At 38.8% G+C, this 19,514-nt stretch overlaps 1 protein-coding gene across 1 annotated transcript in view; it reads right to left on the bottom strand.

Annotated features, from left to right (window-relative positions):
- tln1 (talin 1) overlaps positions 1–19,514 on the bottom strand; it is a 125,390-nt gene that overhangs the window by 70,457 nt on the left and 35,419 nt on the right. The window contains exon 2 of the mRNA XM_079805298.1: positions 114–276. Within this exon, the coding sequence (XP_079661424.1) occupies positions 114–243 (130 nt within the window). The 5' untranslated portion in view covers positions 244–276. The remainder of the gene's footprint in view (positions 1–113; positions 277–19,514) is intronic.

Below are 19,514 nucleotides of genomic sequence, written 5' to 3'. Positions count from 1 at the left end.
AAAATTGTACTGCTTTTCGACATTAGTAAATTCCTGATAAACGAATCTACTGTTAGGAACACAAAAGTGCATGTTTGAACACCAGAGTTTTACAGGGTTATGAGTAGACTCACGCTGGCCAAGTTGTGCCTCTGGGACTCTCTCCCTGATGATGCGACAGGCGTCGTACACCATGGTGGAGGGCTCAAACTGCATGGTCTTCACCACATTCCCCACCCCGATCTTCAGCGACAGTGCCACCATGACTGACACTACGGGACTGTGCCACTGCTACTCCTGCAAGACAAAATGTACACCAAACAAACTGTCAACACTCTTTTCAGGCTAACATGATGATGCCTCAGATTTTCCAATGTTCACTTCTAAAAGTATCACTAATGTTTGGTTTATTCACAGTACAGTGGCATGGCAACCTTACCTATTATGCAACTTAATTAACAAAAAGATCGCTGGACGTGTCAAAGTAAAAATTATTTAACAACTATTAAGAGTTCATCCTGTTTTGTAGATTAAATATTTATGATTTGCAAAAATGTCATACATTGCTATGTAAAATATATTGTGCTTGCTTTCCTTTTTCTTGTTGTAAATGCAAAAATGACTCGTTATGTGTGTTTGATACAGAGAAAAAAAAAACCGAGAAGCTGAACTTCCCTCTTGCAAGGGGATTTCACTCAGATTTTAATCAGAAACAAGGAACAAAGTAAGTCCTTTTTCACTTTTACTCAAGATCTATTTTAAATAACAGACAAGTAAGACAAAGACACACTATCACATGATCACTCTGTCATGTAAATCCACTAATAACATTAATAATTCTGATTGCTTTGCATCTTGTTTCGGTCCTGACATACAAACTTGTTTTCTTGCAATCACACAAACAATACCACAACAGAGAATTCAATGAGAGAAAACAAGCATACTGGAGTTGTCCAGAAAAAGACAAAAACTGTTTTAAAGAAATAAGCCAGACTGCTAACTCAGAAGGTATTTTTTGTGTTTGTCTATTCCATATCCTTTCCTGTACATAACCAAGAAAAAAAAGATATGGGAAAACCCCTTGGTGAAGCAGAGAAACACTGACAAATAGGAAACAATAGTAATATGGGAGCTATGATATCGGCTACCACAATCTTTGCAAAATATGAACTATGTTGAGATGAAGACGAGCCGTCATTGGAAGAATGAAGATATAAAAGTTGTAGATGTAAAAGAAACAGAAACTACTGTCAGAGCAACACAGCAGTCCCTCACACCAAATGTATAAAAACAGGAACCAATCATTGGTCAGAAACTAAAATAAATAAAATTATACATGTAGCATTCTTTTAGGTCCACTTACAATAGTCAACCTAAAATTTTGGTTTCATGAGTCATTTCTTTCATTATATAGTACAAGTTAAATATTTAGAACAAGTATTTCCTTATTTCCCCAAGGCTACGTGTTAAACATCTTTGGCAAAATCAGCAAATTTATTTTGTTTCCCATACAATTAAAAGTTTCATATTGCATTGTGCCATGTTTTTTATAAATTAATAATTTTATCACTGATGTGAAGCCATGTGATCAAGCATAACATGCACACAGTTCTAGGAAGATCATTTACCACTGTTTTATACAACAGCTCAATAAACAAGAGCTTAATACTTACATCTTAGGCACAATGTTGAGAGTTACCAGGCACATTTTACCAATTCCAAACCACATTAATGTTAACTACTATTAATGTTGTATTTAATCATTTATAAGTGATATATAATTGTTCATGAAGGCTGGAAATGAAAAACACCAGCAGAATTATTAGGCACATTTTCTTTTACAGATAAAATGAGCCAAAAAAGACTGAAAAGTCAAAAACTATTAAATGACCATATTTCCTTGTCTACGAAGTGGACTAAATGTTCAGTTTTCATTTCATAAAGCACACCATGGGTAAATGAACACATCAGGGTTGAGGCCAGGGTTCCATGTACCAAAATATACTCCTGTCGTCACCAACATTAAAGTGTAGTGATGAATCAAAAATTTGGCAACCGAAAATGAATTTTTAGTTTTTGCAGAAAGTTTTGGAAAGCCAAAATCATTTGCCGAAACGGTGATGATTAGTGTGATATATTTTTACTTAACCTGTTGTCTTCATTATTTAATGTATGTTATAAATCTTTCATGAAATCAAGTTATAATTGATCGTTTGTAAAGACCCGGCCCCTTTAGTTACTGTTGCTATGTCCGACAAGCCATGGCGCTTTCACACCACACACGTTCTCACGTAGAGAAAATACATCGCGGAGCAAAGAGGACACTGACAACACGCCGACAGACAGGACAGAGCAAGTTACTTTTGATATGAAACAAAGTCTCAACTTTGAATTTTTTTGTTTTAAAGAAATGTAAACAATAAATACCGTTTTGTGGCTCTGTAATCGCTCGTGATCGCTGTATCGCCTCAGTTAAAGCTGCTCGTGAACCGATTATCTCTTCCTTGTAGTTCATTGATAAGCACAAAATAAACATTAATGAACACTAAAATAAATGTTGTTTCACGTCAGACGTCAGTACACACCGTTTTTCCAAGTTCAAGTCTACTAACGTTAATCTACTAACTCTCCTGACTGCCTTGTCGGACAAAACGGCAGATTCGGCAATGTGATTGGTCAGATCGCCTGTCAATCAAAAGTGCGGCGAAGGGTGAATTACAACCACAATTCCAAAAACAAATTAGAGTAGAACCATAATTATATCATTAAAAAGTTTATATAAAAAACTGCCTTATGTGCAATCTTCACAGCAAACAACACAAACATGCAACAAATCACAATTACCATCAATCATATTGTGAAAAGCAATTGCAATTTCCGTCATTTATAATTAGCTATAATTAGAAAAAAGTTTGTGAAAGTTACAATACATGGATTTTTGTTGGGGGGGGGGGGGGGGGGGGGGTAAAGTCCTGTATTCCATGATATAAAAGCCCTTTAAATCTTTATCAGATGGTATTTAGTCATTTCCTGTAAGTTTAACTTCAGAACACAGTCACCAGTGTCACAAATCAAGTCTGAACGACGAAGGCAGTGTTGAGATCAGCTGGGCAGGCACACAGAGAATGGAACACATTCCTGAGGAGGCTGAAGTGTGTGTGTGTGTGTGTGTGTGTGTGTGTGTGTGTGTGTGTGTGTGTGTGTGTGTGTGTGTGTGTGTGTGTGTGTGTGTGTTTGGGACACACACTCTTCTCTCTGGGGAGGAGACTGGAAGCCTTCCAGCGGCCCCATCCTAGCTGTGCGTCTGTGTTGGGGAGGAGTTGAGGAGGGACACTTTTCCACATATTTCCAGCATTCCCTTCATAGTCCAGTGCAACACTCCCACCAAATCAAAGTCTTGTAAAGTAAGGAAACATCAAGCCACTAGGGATGTGCAAAACATGGCTAGGTTATCTGAATAACTACTCAACTAGTTGACATACACTGCACTACAGGCACCAAATGAAATGGCAAAGATGAACAAAAAAAATTCCAAAGAGTTTCTTAAACACTCCCTTATTAGCTATTCATTGGACAACCAAATATTCCTGTTCAAAATAACCTTATATGATAAAATGAGAAATGACACTGATAAAAGCGTTTTCTGGTAACTGGCAGCACAGACAAAGAAAAGGGAAGTAGCTGCATATCATGGACATTGACCAACAATTAAAAAAAACAAAAAAAAAACAGAAAGAATGCAGAAACGTGTCTTTTGGATGGTCCCCAAGTATGCTTTGGTTTACTGGCAAACTCAACTGAATGTTTGCCTTGACTGCTGTAGGCTGTAGGCCAGTAAAAGACTCATGTTCAATGATATGGAGACAAATCAAACCATATTGATTTCTAAGGTCACTCTTTGTAATATAAATGTAGTTCTTTCATCTCCCACAGTAATGTAATGTCTTCCAGTTATATGATTAAACTACATACGTAATACATTTGATTAAAATGATCTATTGATAGATAAATATAACGGATAAATGAGTTGACATTATGGTTAATTATATGATTTAAAATGTTTGTTGCAATCTTACAGCTCAGTTTCAGGAAGAGCATGCGTGTGTCTGGACTGAAGGAAATGAAACAGCTGAACAGGGAACTCTATTAATGAAGACTCCGCTTTGTGCACAAGATGACCAGCCTGAGCTGTACTCTACTCTATTTACATTTTGTTAATTTATTCTATTTATCCTTTATCATTTGATACTATTATGAAAGAGCAGATGTGGTTAATTTTATAGAGAGGGAAAAACAAATAAAAAATGAATAAAGGGGGTAAAATAGCCTATTGTGTATTTCTATGAACTTGTTTCCTAAATATAACTGAGACTGGGCTGGGATTCATATTTCCCAGCATGCTTTGCCATGACACTCAAAAGCTTATCTAAACTTTAAATTTCTTAACTTAAATTTGAAGTAACGGATTTAATTTTTTTTTTACATTTTGCCAACTTATTCGGGTTTACAGTGCAGTAAAATGACAAATAAATGCATACTCTAATAGCGCTCCGCAAGATATGTTTAATATACAATCTGGATGCTCAAAATTGATTGCGTGAATGTACGTTTTAAACTTGTAAAAAGTTTAAAAAGTTTAAAAAGTTTAACTATCCCTTATTCAAAGAACACCAGGATACAGGATTTCTTTTTACCCTAGTAGCACACTCTGCATTTCTTGTTTTATGCAAGGAAATTGTTTCAAAAAGTGATTAAAATCGAAATCGCAATATTGATCAGTATTTTTTGTCCACAGCCCTACTGTGAAGTTCTGGCATAATGTGTTTTACGCTGCTGTGTTACTCAGAGAGAGTCCATATTTCCGTCCGTGACCTTGACCCAACTCAAGAATGCACAGTCCCAACACCCACTGAGCTAAAATTACAAACCGTAACAAAGATGTTTCCACAATGTGTGAAAGTGTAGCAAGAGATGTGTGAAACACCAGTGCAGAGTCAGTGACAAGGCAAGCTGAAATGCAACAAGAAACAAACTGAAAAAAAAAGATAGGTTCTTATATTTAAAAAAAATTCTCACTCTATCTTGAATTGAAGTCGCAAGCGCTGCAAAGCAAGTGTATCAGCACAGTTTCTTGCATATAAATGAATAGAATAAATGGTACAAAAGCTGTCACTGGGGCGGTACCCTTTCAAAAGGTTCTTATATATGCAATTTAGATAGCCTGGCTCTGCCCTCCTACGTACTTCCGCTCAACTTTCATTTTCCTTCAGTACTCCGTCTGGGATTGTGGTGTATTCTTTTGTTTTCTCCGGACAAATTTTAACCGGTCCAATCAGCGAACAGAGGGAGTGGCTGAGAACAATGAAGTTGATGTCGTGCACGTCACAACCAAACGATTTTTCAAACGTTAGTGATTGGTTATGGCAGATCCAGAGTGGCTCTGGGCAGATCTAAGAGTACCAGCCTTCAAGGAAGTAAACGCTTGTCAATGGAGAATGGCCAGACTCTCTGTACAAATGAAATGTACGAGAGTCTGGTAGGACCAGGCTACCATTTAGGTACTAATATGCACACTTTTGGTACAAAATATGTAACTTTGAGGTACTAATATGCACTTTTTAGGTAAAAAAGGTGTACTTTTTGAAAGGGTATGACACGCCCCAGTGACCGCTTTTGTAAAAAAAAAATTAGGATGCACCGCCTCTTATCACATCACAAAGCTGGTACAGTTATGAATAGAGGTCGACCAATATATCGGCCGGCCGATATTTGTCATTTTTTAATATATCGGCATCGGCCGATATCCGGGTTTAGTAGCGCCAATTTAAAGTCTGGCACGCCCGCGAGCAGCCCTGTGTTATTGATGTGGTGGAATCGTCCGGAACTGGCATAATGCTACAATGCTTGCAGTTAACTGAAAACTATCAGCAGCTTGCTAACTAACATATTAGCCCCAATGTTATAAGTGCATTTTTATTTTTCCGGTATTGGAGTCGGAGAATTTCACTCTGTGCGTGGGGTGGAGGAAGCAGCAGCTCTCACAAACACTGCAGCGTGATTGAGGGCGAGGGCTACGTTACTCTGACCCGCGACATCTATTTACAACGTGTTTTTGCAACGGTGAGTAATGTAACCAGTGATCCGAAATTTTTATTCAGTGCTGAGTTAATGCAGGCTCTTGAAACTCGAGGCTATACAGTCTAAAATCCATTGAATAAAACGGTAACACTTTACAATATGGTTGTATTAGTTAACATTCGTTAATGCATTAGTTAATCGTTGTTAATGTTAGTTAATAAAAATACAGCAGTTCATGGTTTGTTCATGTTAGTTCACAGTGCATTAACTAATGTTAACAAGATTTTAATAATGCATTAGTAAATATTGAAATTAACATTAACAAAGATAAATAAATGCTTTATAAGTGCAGTTCATTATTAATTCATGTTGACTAATGTAGTTAACTAATGTTAACCAATGAACCTTATTGTAAAGTGTTCTAAATTTATATCTAAATATAAATGCCACTCTGCAAAAGACAGAAAAATCCTGCATACAGGAAAATTCCATAAATACTTTGACATGAAATGACTTATAAAATCCAGAATACAGGTTTTTTACAGGACATTATACTCTAGTGAATTTCTCTCACAACATAGACAGTTTTGTCTAGATATTCTTATGAAATATGATACTCTTATGAAAATATTCCTTTTTATTACTCAAATTATTATGTCTTTTTACATTACATATTGTCCAAGAAACACATGACTACTATGCAAATTAGATGTAGTGTATAGACGTATTTCATAGAATGGGAATGGCATTTATGGCCATGTTTATCATATCAACATTAATAAACAATTGGTCAGTTTATTGATTTGTTTGGTTAACTTTGGATAAATATTTTATTTTAATACCGTGCAGTGCACAAAATTAAGATTCGAGAGATTGTTCAAGTCAGTGTTCAATAAATGAAGTAAAGTTTAGAAATGTTGTGCATACACTTATTATTAGTGTGACATTTTAGCATGCAAATTAAGGCAAAAACTTCAAGATCTCAGCCCTAAAAATCGGCTGCACATATCGGCCCTGACCTCTAAACATCGGCATCAGCTATAGAAAAACCCATATCGGTCCATCTAGTTATGTATCTAGTTAGTATGTATCTAACGAATTAAATCAGCCTCCTTATGTAGTTGTTAAGTTTAAGTATTGAGTAGGATTAAGACATGTATAATAAGGTCATGCAGACTAAAGCAATAATATGTGCTTTAGAAGTACTAATAAACAGACAATATTCTAGCAATATGCATCATAATAAGCAACTAGTTAATAGTGAGAATTGGACCCTAAACTAAAGTGTTACTACCATTTATTTTAAAGAACAACTTACTGACCCCAAACTTTTGATTGTTATTGCATATGATTGATTGCAACAGAAATATTTCTGTCATACTTCATATAAAGTATCTACCTGATAGAAGTCACAAAACTTAATTTCACATGAAGACCTTTAAGTGTCTTTTTATAATATATTCTTCATTCTGTGATCTTCATGGAAACAGAATGAGCAGGTTATCCCCTCCTCATAAATTAAAGTGAAACACTTAGCGCACACACTATGCACATTTATTCCTTTAACTTTCAATTATCAATGTAGCAACACAGAAATCACTATGCTTTGTGTAAAGAGCTGCACAATGCAAGTCTGTCACACCGCACACGCAGGCAGTGCAAAACAGGTAAAACACACAGTGACTATGTCCCAATAGGGCAACTAACAGTTCTATTAAATGGCCCAAAACTATTCCTACTGACGAAAAAAGCATAGGATTATGAATAATATTAATTAGGTTATGCACAAAGACATAATACATTCCTTGAATAGATGATGAATACTGGAAGAATTGTTGCAGGAGTGAGGCAAGCGGTTTACACCGTATATGCTTACTGTAGTGTTGTGGTTGTTCAGATTAAATGACCATGCTCACCCTGAAATGTAGTGTTTTACTGTTCTAAATAATTTATAAATAGTGATGTGTTTGTCCAAAGATCAGTAGTGAAGTACTTGTACATTTTCAAACAGAAACGGCTGTGGAAACGCGATAGACTGATGTGCGTTAAGAACATATTAGCACTGTCACTCTTTACCACTGATAACAGCCACAACGAACACTAAAATAACTCATTCCTGTGCTGGACTGCCACGCATTTCACAATTAGAGTAAATTCACAAATATACCAGCCACTTTTTAAATTATCTAAAATAACTCAACCCTATGATGGACTGGGATAGAGTCCAACATCCCTTTGACCCATCCAGAGGACAAGCGGTTTGGAGAATGGAGGAATGGATAAAATAACTTGTGAAATCACACAAATAGACCATTGTCACACAAATTTTACGCAGATTTGAGGCACACTCACACCAAGAATGAAAGCAATAATTAACATCTACGCCAAGTTCTGTTTAATCGAAGTGTGTGCTGCAGTTTTGTTGTTGGCCGCTTTAAAGGCTCAACCTCTTTGAGCGTAAGGGCAAGCGTAAGGATTTAAGCAAATTTGACAAGGGCCAGAATGTGATGGCTAGACGACTGGGTCAGAGCATCTCCAAAACGGCAGCTCTTGTGGGGTGTTCCTGGTCTGCAGTGGTCAGTATCTATTAAAGGTGGTTCAAGGAAGGAACAGTGGTGAACCGTTGACAGGGTCATGGCTCATTGATGCACGTGGGGAGTGAAGGCCGGCCCGTGTGGTCTGATCAAACAGACGAGCTACTGTAGCTCAAATTGCTCAAGAAGTTAATGCTGGTTCTGATAGAAAGGTGTCACAATACACAGTGCATCGCAGTTTGTTGTGTATGGGGCTGCATAGCCGCAGACCAGTCAGGGTGCCCATGCTGACCCCTGTCCGCACCCGAAAGCAGCAACAGTGGGCATGCGAGCATCAGAACTGAACCACGGAGCAATGAAAGAAGGTGACCTGGTCTGATGAATCATGTTTTTTTTTACATGACTGGATTCCGTGATTCCGTCCACGTTTTCTGCATCACAGAAATCATAGGGCCCTATTTTTCTAATATAATACTGTTTGAGGTTTAATTCACTGAATCCTTCAGTAAGACCTTTTTTTTTAGCAAACATGTCTTCTTGTTCATTTCCAATGAATGCTGTTATGTTCTAAAACAATGCTGTAATTGAGTCTCTAGAATTGACTAACTTTGAAGACCAATCATCAAGTAATTGTTGACACATTGATCAGAGACTCCAAAGAGTGCATGCGATCATTGATTGGGAGAGAGGATCTCTTTCAGACACCAAAGCTGGGAAAGCATGTTAATTGTGATTTTAAGTATTGGCCTGAAGGCATGTGTCCCTGAAACAGCAGTTCACCAGCATTCATAAAAACAGACCCTTGAGAGAGTTAATGATACACTGCGTCTTTAAGGGGACAAGACAAGTTCTCACCTGTCTGAAGGCTCACTCAAGGGCCTGAAGAGATCATCAGTCCTGTGGCTGAGAGTGTTGACAGCTGCTGTGCTGTCAGAGCTCAAGAGACCTATCCACACTCGCACCAGCTCAGATTAGCCAATAAATGGGCCAACTGGCCATTGTCTATTTAGAGAAAGCAATGTTGACTCAATCCAATCATAAAGCCAACAGACAGAGGCAAGGTGTGATTAGTAACCAGCTCAGATCTTTAACTGGTACATGCTGAAGTCTGCATGTCTCAGTTTCTTTACTACACATACTCAAGCACGCGTGGGTCTTGTGGTGTTTTTACGGTGTTTTTCCTGCATTGAAAATACCAAAGATTCCCACCAAAGATTTATTTAATCATTTAATGTGGTGATACCTGACGTTCTGCAGTATTGGTGCCCGCTGATAGGTGGCTGCTTTAAAACCAAGCTGGTGGAATGACAAAAGCGAGACGCGGGCAGTGAAATGGGAAAAAAGGTCTCAAGATGCGTTTTTTAAAAGTTTAACTGATTTTAACTTGAGTGCCGCATTTTTAGAACGCTGCGTCATGTGCGAGACACTGCAAAAGGCGCGAGAGCACCGGTTGTACGCGTTTGTCCAACGCGTTTACATAGAAAAACTATTAAAAAAGTAACTATAAAAACACGTTCTGTGTGAACGACCCCTAACTCAACCAAGATTTTCAGGAAAATCTTTTTTGTCAATACTTAATAATAATAATAATTTGTTACATTTATATAGCGCTTTTCTAGGCACTCAAAGCGCTTTACATATAGAAGGGGGAATCTCCTCAACAACCACCAATGTGCTGCATCCACCTGGATGATGCGACGGCAGCCATATTGTGCCAGAACGCCCACCACACACCAGCTGATTGGTGGAGAAGAGACAGAGTGATGAAGCCAATCTGTATATGGGGATGATTAGGAGGCCATGATGGACAGGGGCCAATGGGCAAATTTGGCCAGGATGCCGGGGTTACACCCCTACTCTTTATCGAAGGACATCGGTTTAACGTCTCATCCGAAGGACGGTGCTTGTTACAGTATAGTGTCCCAATCACTATACTGGGGTGTTAGGACCCACACAGACCACAGGGTGAGCACCCCCTGCTGGCCTCACTAACACCTTCACCAGCAGCTACCTGGTTTTCCCAGTTGGTCTCCCATCCAGGTACTAACCAGGCTCAGCCCTGCTTAGCTTCAGTGGGAAACCAGTCTTGGGCTGCAGGGTGATATGGCTGCTGCTGCTGCTACTAGACCCATTAACATGAACACTGACTATTCTATATCTATAAAAAAATAAACTTGCCATGTGTACTGTGCAGGACTAACTGGGACTGGTCACGGCACTTACATATTGTTGCCCTATTGTTGGTTTGATTGCTTCTTTGTTTCTATTGCTCTCCTCATGTGCAAGTCACTTTGGATAAAAGCATCTGTTAAATGATTATATGTAAACGTTTATACACTTCCCAAATTCTTATTTATTTTCAAATTCCATAAAAAAATGTCTTGATTCTGTTTTTTTTTTTTTTTTGGACTCTATTTTAAATGGTTAAGTTTTAGTAATTAAAAAGCATGTCTAATTAATTGAAATCATGAAAATTATATGATTTATTATTATTAGTGTTAGCTAAATTCTACTGTATTTGTCACAATTTCTTCACGTTAAACCAAACTTTTATTTTGAAAGGTTGCCGTGAAGAGTGTGTGTGTTTATGATATGACGTCAGTTTCTCAAAGTAAATGGTCAAAGGCTCATGAAGTGAATCTCAGAGCGGCTCTGGAGATGAAGTTCATGCATTAATGTCCTCATATAGTGAGGTGGCAGAGGCTGAAAACACCAAGAGCGTGCTTCAGTGTATGTGGGAAATGATACCACGCGTCTGCGCTATTCATTCACACAGAGACACGCAGAACATGCATGATTCATATTTAAATAGTCTTTTGTTGCCTAATATTCACAGACATTAGTCTATATCGCAATTTGATGTGTACTGACCAGCTTTTTATTTATTCATAAATTTTTTTGACAAATTCAGTGAAATTCCACGTTATACAATGAATTACGTTTTTTATGACTGGATTCAGTCATAATATTCAAGTCATTTGGTGAAATTTCTTTCAAATTGCAATACATAAATCACAGAAAAACTAAATATTGCAATGTCAAACGATCTGTGCATGAAGTGTACATGCAAAATAATAGACCTGCCACTTTATAATGTGTTACTTTGTTTGTTTAATTACCAACTTTTCAAATCAGTCACTCAATTACTTTCTACATACATTTATAAAATAGTTCTACGCGCTTTATGATCTGTCCTGATAGTGATTATTTTTTATGTAATGAATAAATAGGATAAGTTAATATTACAAACTGTTACTTTGCATTTATTCTGTATTTATTGCTAGTACTGGGCTGCAGTTCACATGGGTACTTTGTAGTGGATGACCGTGTTCGCCCGCCACTACCGAAAAACATTTCTGACCCAAGGAAAAACTGAGTGAGCATCTGCCGTCTCACTCTATGAGGACACATGAACCACTTCATCTCTGAGTCACTTCACCACTTAATTTAATAAAATCTATTGTCAGATACATTCAGAAACTCAAAGCTCGTCACTATAACCACTCAAAAGTTCAGTTTAACTTGAAGAAATTGTGACAGAAATATATTACTATTGTACAGTAGAATGTACTTCTCAAATTAATAGGGTTGGGTACCGTTCACATTTTAACCGGTATCAGTACCAGTACCCGAAATTCGGTACCGGTACCCAACGGTACCTTTTTTCTGTACTTTAGGGATGTTTACATCAATAACGGTAAAGAACATGCAAATCATTTATAGAAGTGTTACTGACATTATGCCAGAGCTGCCCTGGGCTCTGTCTGCCATTGTCTGTGATGTTCGTATACTGTAATATTTACTAGTAAATAGTAGGCTACTAGGTACTTAATTTAATTAATAAAAACAACCTTATAATTTTTTTCTTTTTAATTTCATTTCTATGAAAAGATTTCCCACAAATTATGTGTTGTGAATTTTCTGGTAATCAAATGAAGACATAAGACATTTATTTAATTTATCTTTTAATTTAATTAAACTTTTTTTGTGAAACAAAGTGCTGCACAACTGAGATTTATACGGTTAAATTAAAACATTAAAACATTAAAATATTTATAACTTAAAAAATAAAGTTTTGATTTATTATTATTACATTAGTGTTAGTATTATTAATTGAGGCGTATCTAAATTCTACTGTACAACAGTGATGTATTTGTCAAGATAAACCAGACTTTTATTTTGACGTGTTGCCATGAAGACCTTTGAGCTTCTGTGTTTATGATATGACTATAGATTTTCTCAAATGAAATGGTAAAATGCTCATAAAGTAGAGCTGGGCGGTATACCGGTTCACACCGAATACCGGTATATATTTTTGTTATGATATGAATTTTGATGATACCGGTATGTGTTGCGTTTGGACGTTCGGAACGCGGCGCAGCGCGTCACTGTTCGAGGGGTCACGTTTCAATAGGGTTGGGCATCGTTTTGATTTGAACGATTCTGATTCCGATTCCGATTCTTAGTTTCGATTACGGTTCTTTTCGATTCTCGATTCCGATTCTTTGAGGGGTGGAGTCACAACATGTCACAGGCTCATTTCACAGAGGAAAATTGTATTTTGATTCAATAATGAGTTTTAGTTTTGGGGCTTTCTCCGCTGGCATTTTCACTTGCTTTTGCTGCAAAAGTGAATGGAGTTCCACACCGAGTCCCGGTTTAACAATAGCATTAACAGCAGTCATTAGGACTGCTACTAGCGTGGGCAATTTGCGTATAGCTACATTTATCTACGAGGGGGAAAAATAATTTCAGTAACGTTGTTGTTCACCACAATTCGCAATTTGGTCAAGGGGTTTACACTACACTTACCTGATTATGATGAGGTGGGATAATGTTAGTTCACCCTGAAATTAAAATAAAGCCATCTTTTACTCACCCAGCTGTTGTTCAAATGCGCGTGTGTGTGCGCACTCCAAGCCGCAGTAGCCTCGTGCAATATTGTCATGACAACCGGTACACAATATTCACTTAAGGAGGTTATATTATTAGTATTATTTCTTATCATATACGTTATAGAAAAGACGAGAATCGCGTTTTTTTTTTAGCTTGATTTCTCAAAATGGTGCGTGTGTGCGTGTGTGTGTGTGTGTGTGTGCTTATCGTGGGTGCAATGACAACAGTGCGAGTTATTATAGTAGGCATGAGCGCCGGCGGCTGCTGACAGCTCATAGTGTAACTTACACAGAGGAGCGCGCTCAGAATAACGGCCGAGCTCAGTGTTTTGACTGAATAATACGGTTTCTTTCTCGCAAAACCTATAGTGTGCCCACTGAACACTTTCCATATGGCGCGCGTCTCCCTGTATCGTTGCGTGATACATTTGTTTACTTTTTGTAATGTTTTAGCTGATCGCCATTCACTGCCATAATAGAAAGGAGCGCGTGCAGGAACAGTATTTTAAATGTCATAGGACATAGGGCACTGGGACAACATCAGGGTAAGTAAAAGAAGGCTTTATTTTCATTTCAGGGTGAACTATCCCGTTAATAACGTTGGTTAGCGCAGGGTTGCCCGAGGAGGACAGACCTGCGCAGCATTTCAAACACGCTACACTCGTTAATTTATAGCTACACCACATATTTATAGTGCATCCTCCCGTGCAAGAAATAAGTTTGTCATGTGTTGCACTGTGCCGACCCAGGTTTTTTTTTTTTTGTGAAATAAAACCACACTTTTGAGCGCCGCTTACCGTGCTCCATGGCTGCAACAGAACAAACGGGCGCGGCAAGCACTTCCGAAAACTTGCGCGTTTGGAACCGATGATCGGAATCGAAAACAAAATTTCTAAACGATTCCAATGGCATCGTTATTTTTTAAACGGTTCCAAGTTGGAACCGGTTCTCGATGCCCAACCCTACGTTTCAATGTTGCACTTTAGTGAAAGCACAGCTGAGATCGTATTACAGCCTATGGTAAGTCCAAAATCACCCCCTAAAGCCTCATTCACTATTATTCCCTACATTATATTGTTCACTTGAAATAGTGAATGAAAACGAGTGCATGAATTTGGACAGCCGTTGTGTGTTCAGCGGCTGTACACTCGTTATTGCGGTGCAATGCGGGATTGAATGAGTGCACTCAATAACATCCACTATGGTTTCGGACACCACTACAGATGGCTGTCCCCTCAAATAAATTTCCTATTTAAGGTTATAGGTGGAGATTTTTGGTTCAGCCTTTGATTTTCAGCTGAGAATTCAAACTACACGCGGCGCGCGAGAGAGAGCGTTACTGCGCGGAGCTGAGATTAACGTTCTCCACATGGATCATATTATAGCACAAATAGACCGGAGCGAGCGCGTTTAAGTTTTTTATGCACATATTTCATATACTCTAGTGCTGTAAACATGAACCAGCAGCGTGTATGCGCACATATTTCATCATGTCTTCTTCAAATAAAATGTATGCAAAGGACACTGAACTGTACGTCTGATCACGACCACGATGACACGATGGGTTATTCTGCTACACAGAAGATAATGATGGAAGTTATTAAATAGACTGACAATTCAAAGAAGAATGGAAAAAATATAACCGCGTTATTCTTTCTGTGTTAAATTTACGTGTGTCCTTTGTCCAGAGACTGTAGTGCTCTTAAATGTATTGAAAATATCCTTAGACAGTTTAAATGTTCTTCCACGTTTCTCCCTCGTTTTGTCAGTTTGTTGTTATATAGGGTTAGATTTTTTAAATGTTTAAGGTGCCCTCAACTCTTTTTTTTTTTTTTTTTTCTCCCCATGGTCATATTTTAATTTAATATGCATGTCTGTAATGAGTGTGTTGCATGTGTTTTATTGGTTGTTGTCTAGCACAGAATCATTTTGTGGGACTTTGTAAACCTGTATTAATTCTAGTGTGGAGTTTTTCTACAATATTCACTCGTCATGACAGTAAAGGACAGGGCATTCTAGTCAATCTACTGCAGTATTTCCTCTCTCAATTAGTAGAAAATGTGGTTAACACCCACCCAGTCATGCATAGGGGAAAAAAATACCGTTATATACCGTGAAACCGATATAATTTTAAAAAATACCGTGATATAAATTTTTGATCATACCGCCCAGCACTATCATAAAGTGACTCTCAGTGGCTCTGGAGATGACGTTCATGTCCTCATATGAGATGGCAGAGATGGAAACACATGACTGTCATAGTGATAGTGAGTGCGATAGTGAGTGTGAGTGTGTGTGTGTGACTGTCTGTGTGACTGTGTGTGTGTGTGTGTGGTAAACCGTGCTTCTACGGCATTAATTTGCAGAGAGACACGCCGGATTCGTATTTTTTGTATTCGTCTTTTTGCGGTTTAACATTCACAGACAGTAGTCTATATTAGAGCCCTGCGCGGGACTGTTTTCTTCATCCCGCTCCCGCCCGCACCCGCCGAATTTCTGACCATTACCGCCCGCTCCCGCAACGTATGTGTTACACTCCCGCCCGCTCCCGCAAATATGTATGTCCACTCCCGCCCGCACCCGCAAAACTCCGAGAATTTATTCCCGCACAATAATAGAGATGCATTGATTTTGTGTCTTCTCCCGTCCCGCAGGGGAAAAAAAACACGTATTTGTATTGATATTATTAAAGAGATTCATGGGGTTGTTTGTTTCGTTTCCCTGGCCTGCATGTAAAAAAAAAAGAAAAGACAAATACATTCAAATATAATTTCGTTTTTATCAAAAACTTTGCACCTAAAAATAGACTGCTTTGCAAAACAGAAAACAGAAAACCAGATTGAGAAACAAAAAACAGATCCCAATTCCATCGAACATGACCGACTGAAAGGAAACCTGAGAAAACATGCTTCAACAGAACGTAATGTGAACACAAAATAGCAAACGGACATTTAGAAACAATCCATTTCCACTCACTAAACTTCTATGTATTGTTTGTCAAAAACACCAAACAGTCAACTTGACCTGCAGGGAGTGCGGAGCGTTTTTGGTGAGGTATGATCAAGTATCTATGTATTTGCCAGCTGCGCAATATGTGGATACATATAACGTTATACCGCATGACTTTGCCTACCAAAACAATTGAGAAACTTCTCCAAATGTCAGACTTTCCTTGCTTAGCTTTTGTGCTGTAAATACCTCGTTTGAGGTTCTTTTCTACATCATCTATTGACATCTTCTCCATCATGTCGTTAGGCAACCTCCCTATCCCGCCGATTCCCGCTGTGTTTTTTTTAGCCGCCCATTCCCGCCCGCAGCAAAATTCAAACCGCCCGCTCCCGCGAGATTTACGTTGGGTCCCGCGGGACCCGGCGGGACTCAATCCCAATGCAGCCCTCTAGTCTATATCACCAGATGCGTTCTCAGGTACCGAAATTTGGTACAGATTGATTTAATGTGAATCGGTACTCGGTAGTACCGACGTAATTCAGTCGGCGCCCATTAAAAGTACCAAGTTCGGTACCCAACCCTACAAATGAATAACAATAAGAATACTAATACTTACATTAAACACAATATAACATTTCCAAAATAATTATGTAATAATTTTTTACATTGATTAGCCCTAAAAAAACCTACTATGCTTTTATTGCAAAACATATTCAAACAGTCAGTCACATTGAACATCCTGTTTCCCTAAACAAATAAGTAAACTTGGTTGTGCTTTTTCCAAGCTGACTTTATCAGATGTTGAACAACCCATTCATTGCACAATACAATTAGTGTCACTGGAGACTAGAGCCACGCTGTGATGTTTCTGTGGTGAATATTCCCAACAGGTCACTTCCTAAATGATCCGAACAAGTCTAGAGCGGGTGTGAATCTGACTGTTGACTCATGTGTGAGTAACGGCTGGCAGACATCCCTGGCTCACTTTAGAGGCACAGCAGACGTGTGTCCTACTGACGTCTGGAACCAGACAAAACACGCACAAAATCCTCCTGAAGAATGACAAACACGCGGCCATTTTTCATCCCAATTGTCATGGTTCATAATTCATTAGTCCTCTTTCACTTTTAGCAAAGATCTCAATAAATCAATCAATCGTAAATCACAATTTCGTTTGGATCCCAGCGTGTGGCGCTCACAGTGTGGAATGCAGCGCAATAGTAGCAGCTCCCACTCCAGCCCAGCATGCAGTGATGTCATTTCCTGTTTGAAAGGCTCCTCACTGCCATAAAAGGGAATTTCAGCTATCTGCAGGCACAGAGGAGCATGTGCTCACACACACACTCCAGGAGTGCTGCATCCTGTGCAATTACAGCTGAGCTCAGGAAGGGAGGGATTGTTTAGTTCATGGAAAAGCATGGAATACAAATCACAAGCAAACACGGATGAGTTCAGATACATTGCACAAAGAAAACAAATAAACTGCCATTGAATTATTAAACTTAGAGGGTAGACTTGCATTCAGCTGTCTATTACATTTCTGCACTCAAGTCTATATAACTCTAAGATATCTTCATAAAGTACATTTATATGTCTATTTTCAACCGAATTTCAACAAAGATCTCAAAGCACAGGTCAGAGTTACTTCTTGGGTAGAGTTTATAACATCGCATGATGTTCCTTCCTGTAGCTGAACCCTCCCCTGTTTAGCGACAGAGCCAGATGAGGAAGTTCCTGACCAAAGGTGCAATTACAACTTCACTTCCGTTACTGAGACGCTCTCATTTCAGATATTAAGACCTGTATGTAACTTCCTAATCAACACTTAGCTGTACTGTTCAATTTAATTACACAAACTCACATCAAGTTCCCACAAAAAATCTCTTCTGTAACAAAACAGACACTAGTCTAATTTAAAGGGGTGGTAAAACACATTCTTTTGAAGGCTTGTCTGTGTTTGTGGGGTGCACTGTAACATGTGTTCATATATGTGGTCATATATTTGACCTTTATTCTACACTGCTCTGTCCCTCCTTGTAAAACGGTCTGATGCTTTCCGGGTTGTATGAAGCCAGTCCCTCAAAAATACGCGATGGGCTCAGATTGGTTAGCTGGCCCAGTGTGTTGTGATTCGCTAAACGCCTAGTGCACGTATGTCGGAAACGTCACGCCCCTTACCTTTACCGGAGGCTGTGCTTTGGTCAGTATTAGAAACAACGGCGTCAATAAAACCATATGAGCCCGAATCAGACCCAGAACATTTGAGTGAAGATGATCGAGCAGAACCTGTTCAGTCCTCAAGAGTAAAGACTGCGGATCTATAGTGATCGCTACTGAATGGCACTTTAACTTTTGTATTTTTAGAACGATTATAGCCAAATATCTGTCACAAGAACTAACCCAAAACAAACACTAAGCACTGGCTTTAACTAGTAAGTTAGCCAAATCACACACAGAACCATGTTTAGCATGCCTGTAGATAAACAATACATAAAAGCTCTAATCAAAGAATCATTTACACTAATGCCAGGTTCGCTGTTGAGATTTTAACGTTAGTGTTTGTAACATTAGGTGTTCGTCGGATAACGTTAAGTATGAATGAGCTTTTAACAGACTGGTTTGCAGAACAGCGTTGTCATCTGTTTACTTCCTTGCTACAACCTATTACAGGAAAACACATCGATGAAAAATAAATCAGACTTACAGGTTGTGGCCCGTGAACAGCTTCTGTTTGTAAATCCAGCTTTCAGGACAAGCCGTTGTGCATATCCTGTACTGAACTCGCAAAGTTTGTGGAAGTTTGTGTTGTCCTCCGTGAAATGTGCAGCGCGCGCGTCATGCATCCACGCACCGGCAGTGTTTTTTTCACGCTGCTGACGTTGTGCAAATCCGGCATTGAAATCGCGAAGACGGTGGATGTTCTCCTCCGTGGATGTGCTGCAGGAAGCCCCGCGCGCGCCTGATTCCCCGCTGACTCAAACACACGTGCATATAACATGCTGTATGTTAAACGCTCTGCAACGCACCCCCGTCCATATGAAGGCTGAACAAAGCAAGTACCCCAGACCTGCAATCCGGA

The sequence above is a fragment of the Gobio gobio genome (genome assembly GCF_949357685.1).
Source record: "Gobio gobio genome assembly, chromosome: 22".
Classification (NCBI taxonomy): Eukaryota; Metazoa; Chordata; class Actinopteri; order Cypriniformes; family Gobionidae; genus Gobio; species Gobio gobio.
This window is presented reverse-complemented; position numbering and strand designations above follow the sequence as displayed.